The sequence below is a fragment of the Dicentrarchus labrax genome, unplaced genomic scaffold (genome assembly GCF_905237075.1).
Source record: "Dicentrarchus labrax unplaced genomic scaffold, dlabrax2021, whole genome shotgun sequence".
Taxonomy (NCBI): domain Eukaryota; kingdom Metazoa; phylum Chordata; class Actinopteri; family Moronidae; genus Dicentrarchus; species Dicentrarchus labrax.
Genome location: NW_026136717.1, coordinates 12,719,665 through 12,739,684, shown reverse-complemented (window position 1 = coordinate 12,739,684; position 20,020 = coordinate 12,719,665). Strand labels below are relative to the sequence as shown.

Below are 20,020 nucleotides of genomic sequence, written 5' to 3'. Positions count from 1 at the left end.
TTTCTTAACTGAAGTCAATTGCTATCATAAGCTGCCAGACAGCTGTAAAGGCACTGATTATCTAGATATTTTGCTTTAGAATGGATCCTTTGGTTGCAGAGGTTATTAAAAAGTTTAGATTATGGACGAACTGACGTACTGGCAAGTAGAAACAGTAATTGCCTAATGTTAATGGTTCCTGAACTGGAGCCAAAAGATAAATCTGAGGGGTCAGAAGATGGTTAAGTGGATACAAAAGCAGAAATAAAAATATACTTCTGCCACCCAAAATCCTATTTTTCATCTGTACGAATGGCAAAGTTGTTCAGTTGGTCCACAGCCTTGGCCCAGACTGAAATATTGCAACATCTACAAGAATGATTGGTACAAACTGTGGTACTGCCATTCAAAATCTTAATGATACTTACAACCCCCTGACTTTTCCTCTGATGGCACCAACAATTGTTAGATGTATTACTATGCAATGGGGATTAATAAAAGTATATCTTATCTTATCTTAGCACAGACTTTAAATGATTATTTTATATATATCAGATATTTTGATATTAACAGAGCAGCAATAACTATTTGGTATGTAAATATGTAGTAGATTGAAGGCATCCTTAGTACAGAATGACGTCACACTCCCTCCCCTTCTTTTGATCTGTGAGTATTGCCGCGTGTGCATGTTAGTGAATGTGAGTCTCTCTGTGTGCAACTGTTGGCTTTGAGGATAGTGTCTGAAGTGGCTGTTTTTCTAATCTTTCTTTGTGAATTAAAGATTAATTTCTACCAAACCAGAGTTGGTGATTGTTGGAACAATGGAAAAACAAATACAGTTTTGGTGAGTTTTATTTTGTTTCTGTCTGCTTTGAATGAAGTTACAATGCTGCGATGATGTGCGAGGTATAATTACAGTTATTGTCAATGGAGTCTGGTGGTAAGCAATAATCATATTACGGTTGTTTCTTGCTAAACAAAAGGTCTATATCTGTGATCTTCCCAAAATGTTCAGACACTACTAAATCACTGAGACAGTGGCAAAAGCATTTTAGTGGACATACTTTGACTGGTGCAAAGATTACATAACTCAGTGAATTAAGGGTTTATTTCAACCAAACCAGTTGTGATTGTTGAGGACAGTGTAGAGACTACCAAATGTTTTGGTGAGTTATATTGTTGTTATTGTTTATGTCCAGTTTGAAGTATGTTTTATGATTGTCTGCAAGATAAAAATACTGGTTTTGTCAATTGAGTCTGGTGGGCTGAGAGGCTGTGACATATAGTAGCAATAATGACCTTTTGGTTGACAAGATTACAGCCTATTAACACATGCAACTGGTGATGATGGGTTGCAGTTAGTTAAAAGGAGTCTCGAACCATCAAGGTTGGGAACCACTACCTCAGACCAATAGTTCTTCAACCTAGGGTTAAAAATGACATAAATAGGACATGGATTTTTAAAAAGTCAACTGTTGGAAACCTCTGTTCAAGGGCATGTAAAATCCCAAAGTGTATAGAACTTGAAATATGCAAATTAGGGTTTTGATTGTCCTTTTACATCAGAAATATTAATAGATCTCATTTTGATGTTGGTACATTTGGCATCCGGATCCTGTCTCCTTGAACAGACAATGTCTGACAAAATCTTTTATCTACGCTATAGAAAAAGGGAAAAATGTTTTTAATTTCCTCTCAAGTCCAAGGAGAAAGACATTAAAAATCCCACTGTGAATTCAGGAAGCAAATTGCTACGGGATCCTGGGTCCAGACAGTGTGGACACATGAATGGGCTCACCACTCGACCGACCAGTCTGTGAAGAATTATACTAATAATGGCCAGCAGACTTACAGGAACAGATACTCACATAAGGCCTTAACATGCTGGGGAAACAGACGGTTTGGAAGGGATAGCGATTAAAGGGGGGGCAAAAGGTGTTTAGAGACTACAAATGCTTGAGAAATGTCATTTCAGATACAGCTATCTCGTTTGGGTTGGAATTGAGTGAATATAAGGGATTCAGTAGACTGTGAAGACAGAAGAGGTTATGTTGACAGAAATTAGACATTTTCCTGGAGGCCTGAAAGTGAAAGAATAAATCAAACCAGGCAGAAGGTTGTACCGATATAACTCAAGATATAACACTTGTGGTGTGACTGCCGTGTAAATGTGGAATAGCTGCAATGAGTTTCACTCAGTTAAATGTGACTATTATTCAGCTGTGTTGGAATCTGTGGCAAGTTACTTCTTAATGCAGCAGTGAATGTCTTTGGATGCCTTCAAGATATTCCACCAGGAAACTGACTTCATCAAAGACCTGCACATCACCGAATTGCAAGCATCCTTCTTCCCTTTTTTGTTTGTGGTTCAGCATTTCCTTAGCGGGTGGGATAGCACTAGCTTCTACACAAGCACCAGTGCAATGGAGGGAACAATAGTGCTTGATTTACAATCAAGCAGCTGCGTCCATTGCCAGCTGTTCCCCACACACAGCAATGGCCCTGTGGCCCAGCCGTTCTCCACGGGAGTCCACAACCAGCCGCCAGAGACAACGCTAGCGGAAGCCAACCGTGGTACATGCCTCCACCAGCTAAATTGGGCCAATTAGCTTGTACGCCAAGAGCGCTCCCCACATAGCATTTTCCAGATAAGATGTGGAATGTGGAATCACTCTATTCTGTTTTGGTTTTTTTGCCACCTCCTCTCTTACTTGGGCAATTTGTAAAATTCGCTAAATGCTCTGAGTACGCAAGATGAGCTGGTTGATTAGACTAATCAAGTCATCAATGTGGCAATTAAACTGTCTTATTGTTTATTGACTCAATGGACCAGAATAAAAGTTACAGAATAACATATTTACTCAAAAGTTTTGACTCCGATTGTGTCTCAAGCTTTATTTTTAACTGCACTACTCCAGATTTACCCAATGTCCCCCCTAAACTTTTTATCGACATTGCACAGACACCCATTTCAGTATGCATCGAAAAAGCAGGCCGTGCCCCTTTCCACTAAATCACCCGCTTCCCTCCCTCACTCTCCCACCTCTCCCCCTTCCGCCAATCTTCTGCCTATCTCACCATCAGACTAAAATATCTGTGATGAAGACATCTGCTGGACAGCTTGTCAGGGGGCTGGAAATGGAAATCGAGAAACTGAAGGGATCTGAACGATCTGTCTGTGCCAGAATTACAGCCCACTTCATTACAGGGAGGAATGGACAGATATGGCATAAGATAAAGAAAAAAAAAACACTATCTGCCATGTATTTCCGGCCTAAGCAACAGCAGTACTCACTCATTTAAGCAAGCAGAGGCACAGTAATGAAGATATTCCAAAAAGCATACCAGATTAAGACAAATTGTTTAAATAGGCTTTTTGTGCTCCTCATAATATATAAAACAGAATAACATAAATATGACTGCTTATAAATTCCAATCATTTAACATCCTTTGAAAACTATTTTTTTTACCCATAAAGAAGATTTGGTTCATTATCAAAAAACTCCAGACTCCAGCTTTGTAGATGCAAGTAATTGAATGTTCATATGGGCTCAGATATGTGTCCTCAATAAAACTGTTAACGTAATGCCCTCCCCCCTCCCCCCTCCTCCAACCCTCTCTCTCCAACAGTTAAGCGTTACTATTGCAGGCAAAAACAGAGCGCAGCTGATGAGGAAAAAGACAAAACTAATCAGAAATTAGGGGTGCCATTTCCCTGCTGCCACTCACCATTTCAGACAGTAACTGCCTACTGTCTCTCTTTTCCTCCCAAGACTCTCAGAGGCACAAAGACACACACAGATGCACACAAAGCATGTACACACTCTTTAATTTGAAAGTATCTTGAGTCACTCTTCAGCCCGTTTAAGGGGGAGACTTCATTTACGCTAGAATCAACTGCGTAAACCTGAATGTAGCGTAGCTCGGCAGAACAGCTAATAAAGTGGTGCCATGCTGGAGGATAAAACAGTTCGACCTTGATTTCTGCACAAATAAAACAACAAGGAACATTGTTTTTCTAATCCTAATCTATATTCCCAGCTGCATCATGACTGAACACGTTTGTTTTTCCACTAAATGCTAAGCTGCACAGTATTTTTTTTCATTATGGTGGACTGGCACAATGATCCCCTGTGCCACCTCAGTCAAGGCCATTACCAAAATTGCTTGCCAAATTAATTTATGTCGTACTCTGAATTTAGCTCCCATCAGTGGAAGCATGAAAGCCTATTGGAGTCGTCTCCAGACACAAAAAAAAAAGAGGCAAAGTTTAAGATGCCGTGGCAGAGTGCTTTTATTAAGCCTTGAGCACAACCTATGAATTATTAAGAACTTGGGTGTATCTATAGACCATCAAACCATTAGCCTGGGAGCGAGAGGCATCCTGGAGTACATTCAAAAACACCTCATCCCTCCATGCTCACAAAGTCCTGACAGCGCTTCCTCATGATTGAAGAAGTTGGAACGCATCGAGCGTTCACAACCCCCCTTGAATTTTTCAGCAGCTGGAGCTGCAGTTAAAGCGCCATTAAAGCACAAAAGCCAAACTTGTACGGCTCTGCATAATAGATGAAATAACAAGGTATTTATCGGCCGAAATATTACGAGCACTTATCTGAGGGGAGACAACTGGAAGGGTGCGGCGTCTGGAAGTGGTAGAGTGACTAAAATGGACCTCGACAAAATGGACACCTGTTGCGTTACTCCATTTCAAGCAGGAGCTCACTGAACTGTACAAACCATACATTGTTATACCAATGGGCTTATATAAGAACAGAATAGTGTTCTTTTTCTGCAGTTATTTTAACATAAGGGATCACACTGAAAAGACAAATACTTAAAGCTGCTCTCATTTATATTTTTATGTATAATGGACAAAATAATTACTTGGAATGTAAAAGGGGTCGCTCATACTGATGAACCCACAGATAATTATCACCCAACTCTGGAGTTCACCCCAGCTCTATGGAGCGTTTTAGTGTTTTTCAGCTTATTATTTTGGTTTTACTGCCTGCAACTTTGCTGGTTTTGGTTCACCTTCATCAGCATAATTTCCAGATGCAGGCACCTGTTTTCAGCAAAACAGCTCTGATGAATCAACTGTCTACTAGTTAGCGACTAGCTGGCTAACATAGTAGTCCATAGGTCAAATGACAGTGAATATGACTCGCATTCAGCAGGTAGGCAGTAACATGACTCCAAATTAATAATATTGCTCTGCGTAGGCTGTATGTGTTAATATACAACTGTTTGCTATCACAATCAACATAACAATATACAGTGATAATATGTCACTGTTGTGTTTAAAGCTTGTTCCTGCTACCCCTAAGTGGTGAAATCTAGAACCAGTATTTGGTTTGTCCCCTCTGGAGTGTAAAAATATGGTGGCCTCCATGGAAGGCGACCCGCGGCGTCTGTAAACATATAAGGCTCATTCTAAGGTAACAAAAACATAATTATTCCAATATTCAGTTGATTTAACAGTACTGAAAACATACCTATGCATATTATATTTCATTTCTGCTAATAGAGCCTAGAAAAAGTGTATGTGATAGTACTTTATTGGTTGATTATATGCCAATATGTTTACAGCTTGTTTATGCAGAAAAAAAAAAAATCGATCAATTCAGGTTTAGTACAAGTACTTACCAAGTTAATTGCTGAGGTGTAGGGACATAGCATTGCGAAAAACAAGTCAGACGGGCAAGAAGCCAAAACCACAATAAAGGTTTTGTGGAAACTCAATGGTAAGCCAGTTTCTTGGACGAGACAACAAATGTCAATAGTAAAATTTGCCACCGGTTTATTGGCGACACTTTCAGGTTAATGTCCACAATCTGGTTAATTTAGTCTGATCATCTGACCACTCTTGTTACTTGACCCATCAGACATTGTAGTGGGGTCGCAATGCTCCCAGATGTCAGCAATTGAGTACAATATTACAACAACCAACAGAAACGACGGCCAACAACTCTGAAATTAAGACCCAAATTGCAATCCATTGGAATTATACTATAATTATAATTCTATTACAAATAATGTACAAATAATGAGAATTTCAAATGACACTGGTAGGATTTTTTTCCAGTCCTCACTAAAGGGGCAATTTCCCCGGCCTCAGCCCTGTTCATTAGCCAGCATGTACAACCCACCAATAAGAGCGGAGCGTGTGTGGTGTTATGGAAATGGAGATGGATGTCTTACCCAAGATGTAGGAGATTCAGCTCATCCAAGTGGCAGGTAGCTGCAAGCTGTCATCTCCCACCACCCGGACACCTTCCTCCCCCTTATTTCTCCTCCACCTCCCCCCATTCTCCATCCCACTTCTCCACCTTCCCCAATAACCCCCCCTATCCCCAGGGGCAGCCTCCAAAGCTGGCTCCTTCTCCTAATTACCCATGGGCCCAAGAAACGCTCCAGCTGTTTGGAGAAGTGGGACCATTGCAGAGCAGGAGGTGTAGTGGCAGCTGAAGAGTTTGAGTGTGAAATGGAGCCTGATTAAAAGTTTTAAACTGCCTTGGAAAACAAAAGACGGAGAATTCTGAAGCATTGCAGGGAAGCATCATTCAAGTTGAAGTAGAAAGGACTTCAGAAATTCTTTTATTTCTTTTTATTAAAATTTTTCTAACCTAGCCCTAATTTACCCCGTACTTCTGTGGATCATTCACTGCTAGGTCGTCTAAGAACATACTTCTGTCTGACAAGCATTCCCAGAGGACCAATGCAGAACGTATTTGAAAGACAGATTCATTGATCGTTTTGACTGGACTGTTTGGTGTACGGATTAAACGATTGGCAGTTTGACAGCTGACAGACTGACACTGATTGATCGATCAGCGCTTAACTGGAGTAGACCTCTGACAAACACGCAGTTTAAATTGCTTACAAATGGATTGATGGATTGATTGGCCTTGCCAGGGGTTTGCAAAACGGCATTTACACTCACCATCTCTTCCACGGCGATCCAGTGTCGTCTTGGTGGGGCCGGAGGAGATGTAGAGGAAGCCATCCATGAAGAGGGAAGCGTCAGACAGGGTGGTGTTCTCCGACCACTGCTCCAGTCTTGGGAAATCTACAAGAGGGTGGGAGACACAGTAGATGAGCAAGGAAATGGTTTTCCCAATGAATGCAATGGTGGCAGTGCACTAATCTGATCTTTCTCTTGAACTTCTCTGTCACCATTTCACCTCCACCGGTAATATTTAAGTGCTAATTTTAAATAAAATGTCTCTATCTATCTATCTATCTATCTATCTATCTATCTATCTGTTTTATTAATGAATAACAAAACAGCATATAACTGGCTAAGATAACCATGTATATTAGATTGTAAAGTGCATGGAATAATAGAATTACACATGACTTTTTTGATACAGGCGTTATATATTGGCCATCGTTCGCTCTGCTCTCTAAATATTGCCATCGGCCATTGAACAACCTACATCAGTCGACCAGTAACTGAGAATCGTTACCCATGGTAGTCAATTTTTTTAAATCACCTATGCAGTCCCACAGTGGGACACAGCATTTTGCCCGTATTACTGCAACAGCAACAGATTTTATCTTGATATTATCAGTCAACATTCCAGCTTCCGGGACATGTCAACCATTGTTGTTATTCCATACTGTTGTCGTACAAACAGGTTTGGATTTGGAAAGTGGGAATGTTTTCAGATCCAGATAGCACTAATCCCAGATATGATTCTATCCCTATATCCAACTCTCATTTACGTAAAATCCCTAAAAACCAGAAAACGTGGATTCTTGGCTCAATTATGAGACCCCACTGTTGAAGTGCACCGACTCTCTACCAGCTTCATGGTAACTGTTCTTAAACCTGAGCTCTGACCTCCATGTGGACAGTATTTCCCTGTGGGCATCAATGAAGCTGCACAGGATTATCTATTTTTTCCCACAAGCAGCATAAAACATGATTATACAAACTGTTTATTTAGTCATGACTTTGTCACATGGTTATTCTCTTGCAAAGTCAAAGATAAGATGTTCTTAGAGCATTTCAAAGCGCAAACCTCCATGTTCTTTATCGGTTAAAAATGAGTTTTATGCCCCATCCTCTCTTCATCTTTGTCCATTTAAATTAGAAGCTTTGCTGCCTCATTTCTCCCCTTTTCTTCTAAACTCCCTGTACTCATCCTTTCTTGCTAGCTTTAAGAGCTCCCCACATTCAACCTTATCGTTCTCAAATTCAATTAGCTTCAATTCTGAGGTTCAATTTTCTGCTGGGGCCTTGGCAATATCTTACAGATTTTATCTTACTACCTCCAGCTCTCTCATCAAGCAAGGTAAAATAACTTTAATTGAAACCACTTTTAATTGAGGCGACATTTCCACCCTTTACTGACACCACTGGCGCCTCATCTCAGGGCCAAAGAGAAAAACAATCAGTAAATTCAACAAGGCGGCTTCTTCTGAATGCATGTGTTCTATTTGGGGATTGTGTCAAACTAATTAAGTGTGTTCACACACATTATTAATCTTTGAATTACAGTGAAATACTACGAATACGGTAACATGTTATTCTAAAAAATGAAGTAAAATGTACGTCATATATCACATTTAAGCACCCAAAGGAAATGGAAGCCTAATCTTACTGATGACATGAATGTAATTCCCATTATGAATAATGTTTAAAGCATCTAAGAAATGTGTCAACTATCTGATATTCTGTTCGAGAATTTTGACATATGTGTAATATATATTTTGTGATATAAAATTAAATATACTACACGTCCATTCCTAAATCTAAGTCTAATCCTGTGTCCCTGTGTTGATCATTAATTTATCTCTTGTTGGATGCCGTCAAAAAAAGATTTTTGAGTATTTTTATATCAAAATCCCTCTCTTTACTTTGGCAGGGTTTGGTACTCACCCAAAATCCCATTTGATTGGATACATTTATGTAACCGCCCCCAGAGTTCAAGATGAGTCCTCAAAAATATTTTTATGTTTTTACAGGAAAAGAAAATAGAGGGATTTTGAAGATAAATACTAAAAAAAGAAAAGCTTATTGGTAGCTAGCAGAGCAATATCTTGATGTTGTGATGTGTGTTTGGACTGAAGAAATAACAAAATAATATAATAATATTTTTAAATCCAATCTTTTATAATTGGAAGTTGATTTAACATTTTTTTTAGGGCCTTTACAGACTGAAATGGAGGAAAAGCATAGCTACACTAACATTAAACAGGTTAAAGGTAGAAAGTTGTTCAACCAGTAACAAACACAGCTAGGTGACAGCAAGGTGTAGTAGCTGCATGTGTAGCCACACCCAGATGTGATGTAGGACTGTACTATAGTGCAGCACTACATCACAGCAGTACAGGTCATTTGCCTGTTTTTGCCTGCATGTAGTTACTCTGGTTAGCGTACATTAAAAATAATTTATGTTTTTGGGATGGGATTTTAAAAAAATGTACGGTTAAAATATGTACTGTTTATCTAACATGAACTGAGCTTAATTAAATCACGGCAGTTAATTTGGTTTGGCTTTAAAAGTTCCTCATAGTAACTCAAAGACTGATTTTCTGTACTATGCACCTTATTACTGGAACAAACTGCTCAATTAATTAAAGTCAGAGAAACTCCTCTAAGCTTTAAAATTACTTGTGAATGGTTTAATTAGTGTGTCTGTGTGTGACAACTGCTTTGTGTGACTGCACTGTCATGTTGTGATGTAAATGTAATTTGTTCTCAGGTCTCTCTTTGGTCTCGATCAATGAGACTTCCTGATTAAATGACTAATTGACGATTGACCTCCAACATGGTTATTATAAATAATAAATAAATAAACCATCATCAACCCCTCATCAGTCCAGCTCATAGCAAGTAGCATTCAAATCAAGGTCAAATCTGGCATGATACGACTGTTTTTAAGCACTGTAGCCATTTCTAACAAACCCAATACATTTTTGATGCCATGCCAAGAATGCAGAGCCAATCAGGAGCAGGTGACATAAAGCCCTGGTCAGTTTAGTTAGCAACATCTGTAATTTAGCTTTGAATGTAACACAGAACAGTCTGCCAATAGCAGCATCATAAATACATGGAATCTGAGAATTTAATCAGCAAACTGCAGGGAAGTGAGTCTAACACACACACACACACACACACACACACACACACACACACAATTTCCCAACCACTCAGGTTCAGAGAATGTAAATAAGCCAGTGGCTTGATGCTGTATCAGTTGTAACAAGGCGCTCTCTGTGAGCCTTCGAAATAGTCCCTCTGGGCCCCTAAAGCTGGACTCTGTTAAGATGGGACTGTGATGTCTGTGGGGGCGGCAGTTGAGAAGTCTGGCCTGTGCTGATTGGCTCAGTCCCCAGTGAAGGAAGGTGACATGACAGAGTGCTCAATTAGCCATCTGGTCGCCCACGGCAACGGTCACAAAGTGGTCCCCGACAAGCAGTGGACAGTGGGGTAATCAGAGGCACTCGCGCGCACACAAAGACAGTGAAGCCACACACACAGCAAATGATAACACAAATGGCTGAACACATGCAAGGCAAGCACAGATAACATGTACAAGTCAGATAAAGATTTTTTTTTTTAAAAAGAGGCCAGAAGACTAGATTAAATGTAAAAAGGTACATGATTGTAAAAATTAAACCAATTTATTCATTGCGCTATTTAGCCAGAGGACAGACACACACACACACACACACACACACACACACACACACACACACACACACACACACACACAAACGAAGACTTTTTAGCCAAAAGCACGTCCCTTCGAAATTAAAACCATCCACATAAAGACACTCCACCAGGGAAAATGCCTTAATTAAAAAAAAATAAAAAAAACAAAAATAAAAAAAAATCTCTCAGCAGCTGCTTGTGACCTCCTGACCTCTAACAGTCAAGTGTACAGTTTGCGTGTTGGTTAAAAACATAAACAACATCAACAAGCACAGAAGAAACTGGCAGAGCCTTGCGATGCTGCTAACAACAGGGTAGAACGGAGACCCGAGATGAAACATGGCCTCTGATTTAGTGTTTGTGTGTTTGTGTGTGTGTGAGTGTGTGTCTTGGTGTTCCATCTTTTTATTATCCACACAGAAAGCCTGCTGGATAAATTTTTAATGTGCCGCGAGATTCAGAGATTCGAGGCATCAGGGATGCCAGGGTGGCAACAATAAAACTTCTTTGCCTCCAAATCCATGGTGTGTCATTTAAGAAGAAGCGAAGTGATGTCAACAGTAAGAGGTATTGCTGTTTAGCTTGGTTTTACAGTACAATGGCCTCCTGGGTGGAGTGAAGGGCCGCCATAAAACACAATTTACATGTTTACATTGCTCTGTTTACAGTTCAGGCATTAGCGGATGCTTTTATCCAGAGATTTACAGTGAAAGAGCTGGCAGGGGTTCACTGTCTCGCTGCATGTTGTTTAGAGCAGGAATCAAAATTGCAACTTTAAAGCCGCTATTTGTGGAATTTATATGAGTTATGAATAGTTCTAATGGCTTAAGTTTTTGTTTGTAGAAAAGTAAGACAGTCCAAGGGGATAAAGGCAACACTTTCTTCCAGTGTCTGTAGATAGTATGTGTACACAGCTGCTGTAAAGCTGCACTATTTAAAAGTCCAGTGTTTACCATTCACTCGATCTATTGGCAGGAATAGAATATAATATTCATAGGTATGTTTTCATAAGTGTATAAGCACCTGAAAATAATAATTGTTGTGTTTACGTTATCTTAGAGTGAGCCATTTATATTTCCTCTTCCACTAAGCCTCCAATGCTTCTATAGTAGCTCAGAACAGACAAATCAAACACAGTTGGCTGAATCTGCAATTTCATCGCTAGATGTCACTAATCCTAATCCTTTTATATAAACAATGGGTCAAATGACTATGTTTATGTGAAAGGTGTCACTTTTTGTGACAAAACCACAGAGAAATATCACCCAATTCTGCGGTTACCCCTTTTTACGGTCTTTCAGCTCATTATTTTGCTTTTCAGTTCCACAACTTTTCCCATCAAATTCATTTTGATCCGCAGCAGGGAGCTGCTTTTAGCTTAAAGGATCTGGACTCACTGCACGCCACCTGCCCTGCAGTGCAATTAGCAGCTAGCTAGTGAACACCATTTAGCAGCTAAAGAGCCAGATATTTCCTTCAGGTGTTGGTGGACCAAAACAGGGCTAGAAGGAGAGTTAATATTGGACTTAGATTTGCCAGGTGGACACAGAAACTTCCAATGAATGGTAATGTTGCTCTTTGTCTGCTGGATATATAAATAAGAAACTGTTTGCTGACGTTCACCATGAAAATCTTTTCAAGAGATATTATGTCAATGTTCTGTCTACAGCTTGTTGCACTGCCCCATTTTGACTCATCACTAATACATTCTGTGACACTGGGCGGTGTAAAGATGGCTGAACAGAACCTCTTTGTTAAAAAAATTTTTGTTTCGTGTAATTTGGTCAATGCTACCTGAAATTACAATCCACCAATGAAGGTCGAAATACAACTAAACAACTTTAAGTAACATTTATTTGCAGCCAAAAGGTAAAATTTTAAATATGTCAATTCATCGAAAAAGGGTTAAACGGATCCCGAGTGTGGCAGGTGGAGCTCAGTTGTTAAAGTTACGCACCGGCAACATTTAAGATCCAAATACTAACTTGTCCACCCAGTCACACAGGGACCAGTGGCACCAGAGCAGAGTAACAAGTCCAAGGTCTGAAACTTCTTCTGTGTGTTAATAAACTGTCCTCATTGGCAGAACAGGTCCTCTGTGTGGTCCATTTAAGCCACAGATGTTACAGCAACACTGGCCACACCATCAGGTCTCCATACCTGCTAAATTAGCCAGCAAGATGTGGGAAATTGACACCATTTTTGGATTCATAATGCTCATTTTGGTGATTATGGGGCGAATTTCAAACCAACACTGCCTACTTACAGAGTGTTTCCTTAACCACCGAGGCTGTAAATTAGCATTCAAAAAAAGTGGTACCAGCTAAGATTAAAGTACAGTAACCACAGTATTTGTTCACACTGGCAAGTGACAGGACGGACACTGGTAACAGCTTGGTTAGACATGAGTTGTGCCAAAATAGATTCATGTTCATTTTTTTAAATTTAGCTTTAACAGTGCCAAAAAATGTTTTCCACATCTGAACACCAAATCGAAAATCATTGCCCCTTGCCCAGTGATGAAAACAACACTTGCGGGACCTTATGCTACATACACATTTTTGATGGTGTAATTTGTATTCATGTGGCCTGTGTAGCCTCCTGAGTGTAACATACGGGAATACACTGGACATAAAAAATGATAAAGGAACCTAAAAATATACAAGAAACCACCTCAGTGGAAGCCTTTGACTATAAGGGATAGATCCATCATTGAAGCCGCCCTCATGGGTTCCTAAAATGCGAAGAGAGACCGCCTCGGAGAGCCGCCATTGGCTTTTTTAATGAAATCTGGGATGGGGATATGTAAATCCACATGCTCCTACGGTATCCCAGGGTGGTTTGGGGCGGGCAGGTGTGGGCGGAAGAACATGGTCCATCGAGGCCCACAAGCATGCACTGGCACAGACGCAGAGAGAAGGAGCTAATGAAGTGCCAATGCTCTGCCATCAGTGAATGTCCTAACGCTGGAGTTACAAATGAGCCGCCAAGGAGGGGAAGGGACGGTGGAGAGGTTCTGGGAGAAGCAGGCTGACAGCTTTGTTTTGATACACCGTATCCAGGGGAAATGGAGGGTTCTCCTATTTTTATTTTTACAAACCGAGAGCGTGATTCCCACTGTGAAGAGATGCAGCAGCAGTGTTTTTCTTCACACTAAGAGATACTCCAATTTAGACTTTAGTTGTTACAAGTGAGGATTGTTCGGCGTGTCAGACGAGTGTGTGTTGCCGGCTTATCCCAGTCTCTCACCAGGGGGATAGTGAATTTGGTAAAGAAAGGTGTTTGTTGTCATTTCGCTCAATGTAGTTTCCGGTTTTACAGCACCATGCATGTGGTGAAGTGCACCCTTGTTGTGGTGTTTTATAAAGCTAAAATAAAACGGAGAAACACTAAGTACACAGCCAAAAGTGAAACGCACGCAACGCTGCAAAAAAATGAGACACCTACTAACATTTGTCCTTACGTAACCTCGCACGAGTGCAACCATTGTCTTGTTGTCAACTGTAACCCAACGATGGAGTCTGTAAAACTCTGAAAAACAACTCTGAACTCTGTTTTGTCCTCCATATCGGCTGCTATGTGGCCTCCTTTTATTCTTCCCTCTATCTTCCCTCTGTCAACACCACGCTACACAGTAGGGATGGTGTCATGTGGGTATTGAACTGCTCCCGGTTTCTGCCAGACATAACGCTGCGCACAGCAACTGAAAAAGTTCAATTTTTTGTTCAATCAGAAATTTCACAAGTCTTTCTTTCTGCTAGCTCTGGGGGCTGCATGCAGCAGAAAACAATGCAGACGCCACTTTCCACAGCTTTGTGTGATGTGACAATGTGTCCGGCAGTAGGAAAATGTCAAACAGGGAGTCTGGACAGTGTTTAGTGTGGAGCCTTAATCTTTCCGGCACACAACAATAGTCTATTTCTTCACTGTCGTTTCACAAATTATATTTTTAGATATGTGCTTTTATATTATTTTACAAGCAGCTTTTTCATGATGCTATAAAGGATGGCAGTGTTCCTCAGCCAGGTGATCAGTTAAAAAAAACACTTGGGATCTAAGGAGTGGCACAGTCTGTTCTTGGCGTATTATTTTTAATCCTTGGATAAATATGTACATACTGTCACTTGTACAGCAGTGTTGATGGATAACACGTATATTCAATCATGCTGTAAATTACACATACCATTGGGATCAGTCAATATCATGGCTCATAATAAACTGTAGAAACGTACTTCACGGCTGTGCATTGTGATTCAAAGCAGTAGTTTCTTCAGGGTGGGGTTGAGGAATGGTGAACTAATGTTAAATAATGTTAAGGAAAGATTGCGATTATGTAAAATGGCATACATTACTGCTGCTTCCTGCATTGGTATTAAACATTCATGTTCTGCACAAATATAAAAAAGGAGGGATACTGGGCTGGTGTTTCAGGATCTGAAAATTAAAATCTGTTTGCTGGTGGTCATTTTTCGCACACGGAAAGACACCATCTTTAGTGTGGCATGTGACCCTGGGTTGACATATTTTTAGGAGGCGAGCTGCCTTGTGGCCACTGACAGATTTACAGTGTTCCTTGGCTGCAATGGAGATCTTGCCTCAGGTCAGAGTCAGTGCAGCTCTCTTCAAGTTGTGACTATATGGCAGAGTGGCATTTGGGTTCTTGGTAACCTTGCTGACCTAGGTCCTTCTCGCCTGCAGTAGTCAGTCAGTTTAGTTGGACACCCCTCTTTACAGGAAGACTCTGGTTAGCTCCATATTTGTCTGCCTGGTAATGATGAAGCCCTACAACTTCCAGACACATAATGAGCATATACAGACTGCCTGCATGCTACACATTTCAGGTGGACAATACCACACGTGTGAATGTGAATATGTGTGTGTGGGTTCCTCTATGTGTCTTCTAGCACACCTCCAAGTAATGGCCGTCACCATGGCGACCAGGTGACCCACGCTAGCAATTAGGAGTCCCTAACAGGCTCGGTGCCGGCGAGTGAGCACAGATGCAGCGCATACATTATGTAAAATATAGCACCCGAGAAAGTCTCCCCGCAGCCCCAGCCAACGGCCTCTCTCGCTCTTTTAATCAAACACATTCTCCTCATCAGCCCTGTGCGGAACCACACAAACAAAACACACCCGTCACGAGGAAGCCGCAGAACGCAGCACATCTGTGCCACGCCGCCGATGCCAGGAACATGAGGTGGGTAATACAAAGGAGAGTTGGGTGAAAGTAGGAACGAGAGAGAGAGAGAGAGAGAGAGAGAGAGAGAGAGAGAGAGAGAGAGAGAGAGAGAAAGAGCGAGAGAGAGAAAGAAATTTTTACCTAACATGGTGGTTTCATATTTGTGGGTTTTTCTGCCTTCATTTCCTATTCATGGCAGTCAGGGAAAAAAAACCTCCCACTGTGCTTTTATAAACATGGCGGCGCAGCGGTGAGTGTGAGTTTTAAACATGATTGGCTTGTTAAAGTATAAAGAAAATGGGCTGAATATATCTGGCGCCGACGGTTGTAAAAGTCCAACTCGCACACCTAGTTTAAAGGCCTTTTCACAGATTTATGTGAGCGTGTCAGGTCTATTTTTTTATTTCTATTTTTTTTTTAGGTCTGACTAGGAGAATATATAAGTTATTCTGTCTCATAGCTCACCTCACCTGGGTTGAACATTGGCCATGGAAAAGTTTCCTGTATTTGTCCTTTTGTTATAGAATTAAAGAGTGTGTACAGTCATTGTGAAACAGTACGCACTCACAAACCTTTTCCAAAACCATAAACACAAGAGCCAAACGTTCAAGAAGTCGATTAAACACAACGTTAGCATGATCGGCCAACTAGCTTACCTTTGGTACAGCTTGTTTTTTTACTTTTAGCTTACTTTTACTAACTCTTTAGTAACAAGTAATATAGTAGCAGTATGTTAAAACAAAATAACATTTTAACTACATTGCATAATTACTTCTAATAATGTGCCATGATATTAGGGCTAACTAGCACTCCCCTGAAGAACAGTGCTGCTGCTTTATTTCAATGTCTCACGGAGCTTAATGGTGACGGAGGATGCTAACTTTTTGTTGCATATTAGTGCATATTTAAGACACAATTCGCACAATTCTTATTTTAATATGTCAGCAAATAAAATCAAAAAGCCAACTCACACAGTTAGCATACCTTAACTAGCTAACTACACCTGATAAATCTGGCTCATCACTGGCTAGAGATGAAAGTCTGCTTCTGTTGACTAATGATTGTAAACTGCAGGTAGGAAGGGCAATCCTGACAGGCGTGGTCGAGAGTAATTTAAAGGGGGGCACGCATAGTTGCTTACCAGAGAGTTTGTTCTGGTGCAGGAACTCCATCTGTAGCCTCTGTCCGGCACGTTGGGCCAAGAGATACGGGGTGGAGACGGTCGGATCCCCGGTGGCGCACATAACATCTGCCCCACTGAACACCAGCGCCATGGTCTGCAGCACGTCAGGCGACACCACAGCTGCACACAGCGCCTGTAAACACATAAAAGCACATGAAGAGTGTCTCTCGGAAAGCCTTGGCTCAGGGTCTACTACGGGTCCCATGAGGTCTCAACGCCATTTATAAAGTTCTTCAATCATGTGCAGGATTATACTGTAAGTCAAATAATTGTGATTTTTAGAGGTTGCAAATCCTATTTATGCAAGTCCACCTGTCACTTAACGTTTCTTGGTGCGATAGACTAATAAAAGACTGAATGAGTGCAGTTGCAGCTCACTAAATTTCTAAGTAGCTTTCTATAGCTGGATTAATACCTTTAAAAATTTCACATCCCAGACAAAGAACCTGTGAAAATCCTCAGAAAAGTGAGTATGGTCTCACTTCCTTGAGTAGGAGCAGCAGAGCGACAGAGCTTGGTGTCGCTCTGTGTGTCTATGTGTGCATGGCAGGTTGATAGAGGACAAAGAGTCCATAAAGTGGCGTCAGGAAACCATATAAAGTTTAGAATTGAGTTTTGCCCACTGCTCTCAAAAGAGAAGTTAAAATAAGATCAAACTTTAATACTCCCTGTGGGAATCATTAAATCTCTAATCCCTGAAAAAAGGAATATAGCAAATAAGAACAGGACAAATGGGCCATATTAAATATAATGAAACTAACAATTTTGAAGAAGAGAAATGTGGGAATAGAGGCATGAATAACAATGAGCTGAGCAAATAACAGCAGCAGAGCATACCAAGGCAAAGGGAAACACAAGCATACTGTTTTAAAACAAGTATGTAAGCTACATACAATATGAAACTGATAATAAGACTAAAAATAAAAATCAAGCATCAGTTTGACATTTTTTTGAGAAAAAATACAAAACTTAAACAATAATAAAAAAATGTAATGTTAAGAATGACATGTAGAATGACATAAAATTATATTCCATGTATAGGAACACACACTGGTTTGTGGACTTTGCCTTTAAATGTTTTCAAGCTATGCTATAATTTTAATATGACACAAAGTATGAAGTACAAAATGTATGACTGCCAGGTTAAAAATATATACTACAGTTATAATTTAAATTCATGTTAAAGTGCACATAATCATACAGTAAGTACATAAGTAACTGTACATCACCATCAGACCTCAACAAAGGGGAAAGGTTAGCATCACTTCCGCTCAATTCCAATTTTAAATAAACTACAACCTACACTAACACTATTTTCAACTTAGAGGGTACTGTAAGAGTCATATTAAAAGAATAAAAAGGTACAAATTTGTGCAGCAAAGCCGAGATATCACGACAAAAGATATCCTACAACTGTTTTCACAGGGTGAGTAGAACCCTTTGTGACAAATAAACTCACCTCTTCTGTGTAAAATAGGTGAAGTGGCCATTTAATGATAAAAAGAAAATGGGGACTACACATGATTCTGGGTTTAACATTTTCTGCCAGCTAACCCAGTATCCACAAAAATAATAGTCAAAGAGGAGAAAGCCTGGGAGAGTTGAACGATCAAACAGCTACCAGCACAGCAGGCTGTGATAGGCTGAGACACCTGTCAATCAAAGACATCTCTCTTCTACACAAACTTTAATATCTCCTGAAAGAAAGAAGTTTTGAAACTGCCACAAGGGGATAAGAAGAAAGGAGGCCCTAACTTCTTGTGGACATTTCTGACTCTTTAATTCGTTCTTATATTCCTATATTCCCTGCCTGTGTCCTTTTATATAAGCACTTCAGCCGGAAGACTTTTTTTTTTTAGTAACAACATCCAGTGGTCATAAGAAGAAGTGCTTCCTAAAGGCACCTCTGCACTGGCCTCAACATTCACCCATGGAGGCTGGCACTTAATCCTTAAACAAACTTCTGCTTCTATAAATACATGATGTTAAACTCCTCCTTTAATGGGAGCAGAAACCATACTGTACCTATATATGTTGTGTCTAGCCATGCACGCGCACTCTGTTGAAACGATTCACCTGTTCCATGCAGCGAAAGCCAGCTAAGAGAAGCAAGATAAAAGACTCAGAAGAATACAGTCTGACTGAGGAAAATATTTTCTCTCTCCGTCTGTCTCTTCCTATCAGTCCAGTCAATTGATGTGACACTGTGCACGATGACCCGCAACAAAGTGGATCAACAGAGGAGTCGAGTGGCAAATAGCGGAATTTCAACGAGCAACCTCTCCTTTCATCGGACTTGGACCGAGTCAGTAAGCTGCATCGATCTGCCACAAACAAGCAAGATCTGTCTGAAAGTGTGGCTGCGGTGAGGCTGCGCATATACACACAGGCAAAGTGCACACACAAACAAAGTACCTGTCAATATAACCTGCCCACCCACGCAAAGGACCTGCACAGGGATAAAGATATTTAAGTACGTGTGTGTGTGTGTGTGTGTGTGTGTGTGTGTGTGTGTGTGTGTGTGTGTGTGTGTGTGTGTGTGTGTGTGTTCCAAGCACACATGCATTTCTATCAGTGTGCACAGTTTCTGTATCTTTTTCAACAGAAAACATACAAATATATATATATATATATATATATATATATATAGATGTAAAGATATGATTAGTTTGTTCACTCAGTGGCTTTGTCTTTCACACTCACACACATGCTCACCAGAAGACCGGGTCAGATTAAGGCAAAATAGTCCCATGCAACCTGGCCTTATTCTGTATCGTCTCTGGAAATGACCTTCCGTGTCATAGCAATTACTGCAGCCACCAGAGAGTTTATGTGTGTGTGTGTGTGTGTGTGTGTAATGATATAAGAAGGTCCTTTGACACCCCCCCTTCTCTAGGTCATGTGGCCTGCGGAGACTCTGTGGAGGTCACTGGGATATGAGCTTCTAATGGGGAACATGGGAGTAAGAAACAGAGAGAGCGGGACAGAGAGAGGGCACGAAATGATG

General features: G+C 40.6%; 1 protein-coding gene across 3 annotated transcripts in view; it reads right to left on the bottom strand.

Moving 5' to 3' along the window:
* arap2 (ArfGAP with RhoGAP domain, ankyrin repeat and PH domain 2) overlaps positions 1–20,020 on the bottom strand; it is a 119,697-nt gene that overhangs the window by 42,395 nt on the left and 57,282 nt on the right. For all 3 annotated transcript variants that reach the window (XM_051428828.1, XM_051428830.1, XM_051428829.1), the window contains exons 14-15: positions 16,972–17,146; positions 6,926–7,051 (exon numbers count right to left, since the gene is read on the bottom strand). In XM_051428828.1, the coding sequence (XP_051284788.1) occupies positions 6,926–7,051; positions 16,972–17,146 (301 nt within the window). The remainder of the gene's footprint in view (positions 1–6,925; positions 7,052–16,971; positions 17,147–20,020) is intronic.